We start from the raw sequence: 7784 nt of genomic DNA, 5'->3' as shown, positions 1-7784 counted from the left end.
ATAGCTTAAATTTTATTAACAAATCATCTAAATACATGCTATATTGAGTAGGCTACCTACTAATGGTATCTAGCAACACATAGTGCCGGTTGCACCAAAGCCGGTTAAATTTAACCGTGATTAATTCCACGATAACCAATCAGAGAAGGCATTTTTAAAAATGCCTTCTCTGATTGGTTATCGTGGAATTAATCACAGTTAAAATTTAACCGGCTTTTGTGCAACCGGGCCCAAGTACTAAGAGACAACATTAGGCGTTTTTTCAGGCGTTTTCAGACAAGTCGGCAGGGCAAGAAGCTTTCCGATTTGATTGGCTTCTCGGAATCAGCCAATCGGAGAGCTTCCTGCCCTGCCGACTCGTCTGAAAACGCCTTAAAAAATGCTTCGTGTGGCTGGGCCCTTATAGACTGCAACCGTCAATACATAGTCTCGACCTTGGAGTTGCCGCTGAGGCCTAAAATACATTAAAGTAACGATACAAGGGATTCAGATAAAAGTAAAAGCAACCTGGGTTTCACTTTTAGGTACCGATTGTCGGCCAACATTAATAGGCAAACTCTCAAAACTGTCCTCTGATTGGCTATTAATTCTCATAAACAGATGATTCTCAGCCAATCACAGGACAATAATCTGAGACTGAGCCGACAATCTCGGTATGGTGAAAACGACCGATAGTGGATTCTCTTAGGTAATCTTAGTGCTCTGGGTTTTTAGTTCGTTAATTTTTATTAATTATAATTTATTAATAATTAGTTGAATCTGAATTAATTACATTCTGCTAGAGTAAAAGGTCAACCCCCCCCCCTTAATTTTGGGAATAATATAACTTCTGTCCCCACTTATACAAAAAATGACTTCAGTAGTCCACCGTAACATTGTCAGCAGTTAACTTTGGTGACCTTTTTTTGACCCCCAAGATAAAATTTTGAGCCCCCCTTCCCCCCTGCAAGAATTTCAAGGCAGCAGTTTACGTCAAAATCCCCCCTGTTTACACCCTTGGATTTCACCCTTGATAATTGACAGGTCAATATGCTTTAGAATAGAATAGAATAGAATAGAATAGAAAAAACGTTTATTGAATAAATAAGCTACCTTAAGCGAACCTCAAAGAGGCTGCTTGACAAGGTACTATTATACAAAACATTCATTCATTTATTGAATAATATTATACAAAACATGTAAATTCAAATATAATTATACATATATCAGTGAACTTTATTTTTACTTAACAGTTAAATAAACTTATCAGTTTATTACACTGTCAAATTTACTTACAGAATTTACTTAACAGTTAAAATTATCATGATATTAATTAATTAATTATTGTTGGCTCAGCTCTCAAAAATCTAAAGAGTGTTATAATAATATAGTCAACCTGAACTTACATACAAAAAATAGAACATAATGAATTACAACAATACAATACATTAATAATGAGTTACATTATGTTACATCTAAAGTGTAATTATTCAACCAAATCTTTAAATTTCTTTTCAACAGGCGCATATTAACAAACTCAGCACAATTATCGGGTAAATCATTGAAAGTTCTTGGTACAATGTAGATTAAGGTGTTTCTGGCTAGATTATTCGAAGTAAATGGTACAACATACCTCTCATTCCTTAAATCATATCGATTAACTTTCATAACTAAATATTTTTTTGCAGAAGTAATTTTCTAAAATCAAAGTAAACAGAAATATACCTTTTATATTCAAAACCTTGCATCTATTCAAAAGGTTCTCATATGAAATATCTCCCTGAGAATTGCTGACCAAACGTAGAATAATATAGATTAGTAATAATTGTTTTCAAATCGGAATTATTAGCAATTAATTTTTATAAAATATTACAAATATTTTTTTGTTTTTAGGAATTGTATAAAGGACTGTTTTGGACCGTATTCTTGGTAAGATATGTACTCCAACCTATCTTTGGCTTCACATATGAGAACATACAACCCCGCGTCTACTTCCTGTTTTTGGAAAATTACCTCGTAAGTATTGCACTTTTATTTACTCAAATAAACAACATTAAATTAATAACTGGACCCCATTTTAATAATCACTATTTAATAATCAATGCTATTTAAAACTATTTGTCAATTTTGTTGTACTAATAATTGTTCTGACTGGTTTTAATTTTATTGTATCTTTGACGTTTGTTACAACACTTTGTGTTTTATGATAATAAATTATTATTGATTGATTGGAAAAAAATCCTTGGTCATTTGACACAAACACTCAAGTCCACTTTTCAAAGAAATGATATAATTTCACATCCAGAAATCACTTTTGTCCTATTAGTCCTAATTATTAAGATCATTATAACATTTTAAGTCAGGTATTGCAGATGAATTTTGGGAATCTATGCTTGGCTATGAACATTTACTGTGTGAATTTGAAAATGTGAAATGATGCTTGCTGTTTGGATGGTGTCAAGTATCATTTGGTAAAATGACTCAAGTCCACTTATGTCATATTTTGTTATGTCCCAAACAACTCAAGTCATAATTAAATCAGTAGTTTTTTAATTTTTCATTACTTTATAATAATAGAATCATTAATAAGTGTATTTTGAACCTACTTTGTAAGTTTCATTGATATAGGATCAAAAATTTTCTTGAAAATTATGTTTGAACATACAAGAAAACTTTGGACTCCATTTTCTCAAAACTGCAGTTTGGACTCAAGTGCTTATGACATATGACCTCCATACCACTAACTTCTGATTTATGATCATATATGTATGTGTATGTCTGACTATTCCTATGATTTAGCTTTTAGAACAGCAATAATTTATAAGAAATAAATAGCTGGTTATACATATTATTTCTTTTAAAATTGCAACATTCTATCAAAATTTGTAATAAAATTCTTGCAGTTCTAAGAATTAAATCATATGAATAGTTAGTCATACTCAAACACCTGATTATAAATAAGAAGTTATAAATAGTGGTAGTATTAATTTATTGTTGGTTATTTTTCTCATTTACACTTTACTAGACAACACTGAACTCACAAGGAGGTTGAAGAGAACAAAGCCCTTCGAGTTGGTGTAGGCCTAGTGCTAGTGAAGAGAAAAAAGTATATTAAATAAAAGTGTAGTAAAAGAATTTAAAGCAGTGAAATTTTATAGAATTGAACTGTAGGCTTCATTGGAAGACTTTAACAATAAAAATTAATATTCAAGGATAAGAAATAAGAGAACGAAATTAATGGTTAATAATAGAAAAAAATTACACTTGAAAATGACTCTAAAGAATGAGACACATAATATGTGTTAATTTTTAATCTATTAATTTATATCTTTTAATACCTATTAATTTAATATCTATTATGTAGAAATAAATTAATAGAGAAAAGTTCCTTTGATTTGATTTCTAAGTACATACGATAGTAGTCCAATTAATTTGGTGCACATTATTTACGTCATATACTATTAAACTCAAGGACTCCAGTCCAAAAATCTATAACAGGTTTTATTATTAATCCAGGGTCAACAGGTTTTCATTTTTCTCGGGTAAAAACTAAAAATGATACTTTCTCGTTTAAATAAATCTTACCCTGTAACTTAGTTTATCACACATTGAATGCAAAATTTCAATTACTTTGAAAGAGCTATTAAAACAATTAAATTCGATGACATGAAATTCAAGCTTTAATTCAATGACAATAATTAAATTCAAGCTACTTTTTTGAAAATTAAAAATTCAAATCACCTATCAGTTACAGTTTTTCATCAATAAATAGAAAGTGCATCTCCTTTTGGGAATCTATGTATAACAGAATGAATAAATTATCATAAAATGCTGTCATTTCCATATATAACAGAATGTATAAGAATTAAAATTCAAAGTACCCTGTTTTCAAAGTCATTTAATTTCTCACAAAAATAGATACTTCGATAAATAATTTTTATGTAAATACGAGTATCCCTAACCAAGAAAGTGAACAGAATGTATAAGTATATTGTGTAGAATTTACGTAGAAGTTATTGATAGCATCAATAAAATCTTGTACTTTGATGTCGTTGAAAGTTTATTAAATGTTCTCGTTTATTAAATTCTTACAAAATCTAAAAAGTGAACGGTTTCTTTGCTCAGGTCGTGTCATTCAGATCAACTCTGATCTTCTTCAGAGACCTCAAGGACACTTTCTGTGGCATCTTCGACAATGTCCTCAGTATGGGAATCGTAAGTCTCCAACATGTTCTTTTTCACGTGATTTATTTCAGATTTATTTATATAAATTTGGGAGAGGAATAGCACAAGGTTACCTTACATTCCTCTCCCTATGATTTCGATGATCTACTTATTGTATGAATAAAGGGATAGTAATAGATATATTCGCACTGAGGACTTACTTCCCAAACCGTATGTTCTCCTCAATATTGCGTGTTTCTCAAAACTGTAGAATGGTAAACTACAAAATAACTAGAACGGAAACTTGACATGAAGTGTCTGATTCAGTATTTTGAGAATTAGACTGCTAAACTAAGCTTATATATTTTTGGACGAAAATTGAACTTGAAAGTTTTACAGTAGAAACATAACCTATTTTTTGGACATTTTATTAATTTATCAAAATTTTGGAATGGAATAGATTTGGGCCAAGCCTGTTGTTCCTTCCTAATCATATTTATATGATTTGTGATTCCGTCCACGAATAAATAATAAATAAACTATAGAAAATATTGGGAATTACTAAACTAATTACTAATTACTAAACTATAGAAACTAGGGAATTCAAACATGCAAGTTTGCGACTACATTGTCGTTTGATCAAAATTGAAAATTATTTCAAAAATTGAAATTTATAAAGTTGTATTGACAAATAAATATGCTAGAAAGACTTGTTTTTCCAAGCTCGATCTAAAGACTAATTAATCATATATTATAGATATATTACCATATATTCAATCATTTTCAACTTGCAGAAATTTCCATACTCACCTGATTAGTATTTTGATGAGTCAATACAGTCAAATATAGCAATTCGGTAGTCAGTTCCAATCAGGGCAATTTATTAAAAAAAACTAATTCTGAAAAAGTTTCATATTTACAGAGGTTACATTTCAATTGACGTTGATTTTCTTTTCATGTGAGAATGGAATAAATTAATGAATATCAAGTTACTGCATGTGCATGATTCAATATTTTACCATTTCTCATAGACTCAACTAGTTGAGGTTTTATAAATCTTGAGATTATCATTAAACTTTTGAAGATATCTACAAAAAATATTTCTAGCATACTTTTTTGATTGTTAAATCAGATTTCAGCTGTTGATTATATCATCTGTCAACATAATTTTATGAATCTTTATTATGAATTCTCTGTAGTCACGGTCGAAGCTTGAGCAGACCTTAAAACTGGTTCTTTAAGTTTCTAATACATAAACTGCAAAAATATGAATATTATTACAAAGATTATAACAATGTACTATTATTAAAAAGATTGAATAAAATAGCAAAAAACATAAAGAACATCATATACATTTCTTGTCTTTTTATGAAAGACTAGGATTTACACACTAGGGTTTTCTGTCATATTATTCTATTGACGAAATTTTCCATTTCGACAAATTAGATATTGAAGCATCAAGTATGAATAGACATAACAATTGAGTCTTATGCTTCATGTAAACATATAGGTGTGAATTTTTCATATACATTCTTGAACAATTTCTATCACTGTATTTTTACAGTGATGAAATTTTTACAATTATTCATTGATATATTTTTCACAATTCACTGATGAGCATTTGATCACAAATAACAATTTTCTTTCACATTATTCTATTGACAACATTTTCTCTTTCAACAAATTACATATCCATGCAGCAAGCATGGATGGACATAAAAATTGGATTTGCATGTATTTATGTCAATATATAGGTGAGAATTAAATTATCACACATCTAAGTCCAAGTTTAACGTTTCCAAGTATAAAGAAATCCAATTTGATGTGGACACCCGAGTGCCTACTTTAGAATGAATTAAGTTTGTTTTTTTGTCCTTTAATATACATGAATATTTCCTATTTTAGTAATAATAATGTGAAATATTTCTTTTATGTTCTGAAGCATCTAAATTAAAAAATCAACTTTGTAAAAATAATTAAGGACTGAACATTTTGTGAAGTGATCAACAAGACGACCTATTTCGGACTATGTGTAGCCTTATCTAAATTTGGGAGAGGAATAGCACAAGTTACCTTATTTTTTTCTCTCCCAATCATTTTAATGATGTACTTTTGTATGAATCAATCAATAAATCACACTTTGTCCAGAGATTTTATTTTGTTTGAGATTATTTCTTTTATATTTTTCAGGTCTAAGCTTCATTTTATTAATTGTGTGTTATGAAAGCAATAATGTGATCTCTCTGTATTTTTACTGTTTACTGGAAAATTGTAATCTTCAACTTCTGTGCTTAATATTATAATGCTATAATATATACATACAGAAAATATAGCATGAGAAGATATCCCATTGTATAGGGCGTTTATGATCTAAATTGCACTGTTAACTCAAGCGAATAGTAGTCACCCGGCCAAAACAGTAATAATAGACAGTAGTCGGCTTGAATATTAACCGAAAATTCGGCTTGAAATTTGGAACATAAACTACCTATACTATATCTTCTTATGCTATCTTTTCTCTATGTTATAAATTAATGTATTTATCTTTACATTATATTTTTACCATGTTTCAGCGGTTCAGCTTGATTGCTGTTGTTGTGATGGTCGACCAAATGTACTCTCTGAATTTCATGAACATGTTCAGAGTGATCTTCAGAGTCGTGTCACGCTGCATCCATTGGATGGTGAGTTTTCCTCTTTTTGAATTTACTCAGCTAACAAATACAATTATTTGCAATTACTCTCACACAGTTTTTTGTCGTGTAATTCAAATCAATCATGAATTAATTACATTCATGATATCAACATCAAATCAAATCGAACACTAAATTTTTCAAACAATATAATATTGGAAGATTTTAAATAGCAAAGAAATTGATTTTATTTGAGATATTCGAAGCTTCCTTGGAGAAGAGAAAATGAAAAATAGTAAACCATTTCAATAATTTAGAATGGAACAGAAAAATTTAGATTAGAATTGAACTTGAAGTGGATGAGATACGTGGGCTATTTTCTACAAGAAAGTGTACCTATATATTCTCTCATCACTGCTATAAATTATTAATTAAAACATTTTAAAAGTGTATAATAATTATTTAATTTAAAGATTTTGATGAATTCTAGGTCACATTCATAGCTTAGTCTACTGTTAACAAAACAAAATTCCTCCGTTCTCAAAATTTTTCACATGGATGTGTAAAGTTTTTATTATTTTTGCTATTGTTTGAAGTTATTCATTTGAAATCTATCTCTACATCTCTACATCATAAAATCATGAACAGACTATTTGATGATTCTACTGATTTAATAACGCATTATATATAATCTATGTTGTCAGGGCGTCGAGAGAATTTAATCACCTTCTGTGATTTTGTATAATCTATGTTGTCAGGGCTGTCGAGAGAATTTAATCACCTTCTGTGTTGTTGTATAATCTATGTTGTCAGGGCCGTCGAGAGAATTTAATCACCTTCTGTGATTTTGTATAATCTATGTTGTCAGGGCCGTCGAGAGAATTTAATCACCTTCTGTGATTTTGTATAATCTATGTTGTCAGGGCGTCGAGAGAATTTAATCACCTTCTGTGATTTTGTATAATCTATGTTGTCAGGGCCATCGAGAGAATTTAATCACCTTCTGTG

General features: G+C 29.6%; 1 protein-coding gene across 1 annotated transcript; it reads left to right on the top strand.

The window, feature by feature from the left end:
• The first annotated feature begins 850 nt into the window (after positions 1–850).
• LOC120354725 lies at positions 851–7284 on the top strand. Its single transcript, XM_039442168.1, has 5 exons — positions 851–877; positions 1873–1995; positions 4105–4194; positions 6717–6827; positions 7267–7284. The coding sequence occupies exons 1-5, from the start codon at positions 851–853 to the stop codon at positions 7282–7284; spliced, it is 369 nt and encodes a 122-aa protein (XP_039298102.1).
• The last annotated feature ends 500 nt before the right edge of the window (positions 7285–7784 follow it).

Source organism: Nilaparvata lugens, chromosome X, assembly GCF_014356525.2.
Source record: "Nilaparvata lugens isolate BPH chromosome X, ASM1435652v1, whole genome shotgun sequence".
Taxonomy (NCBI): Eukaryota; Metazoa; Arthropoda; class Insecta; order Hemiptera; family Delphacidae; genus Nilaparvata; species Nilaparvata lugens.
The sequence above is the reverse complement of the archived record's forward strand: the minus strand, read 5'-3'. Positions and strand labels throughout refer to the sequence as shown.

Bases quoted from the DNA above. Each gene is read 5' to 3' on its own strand.
- LOC120354725 (XM_039442168.1), top strand. From the start codon at position 851: ATGACTTCAGTAGTCCACCGTAACATT. The intron at 878-1,872 runs GTCAGCAGTTAA...TTTTGTTTTTAG, and splicing joins CAGTAGTCCACCGTAACATT to GAATTGTATAAAGGACTGTT. The intron at 1,996-4,104 runs GTAAGTATTGCA...TTCTTTGCTCAG, and splicing joins TGTTTTTGGAAAATTACCTC to GTCGTGTCATTCAGATCAAC.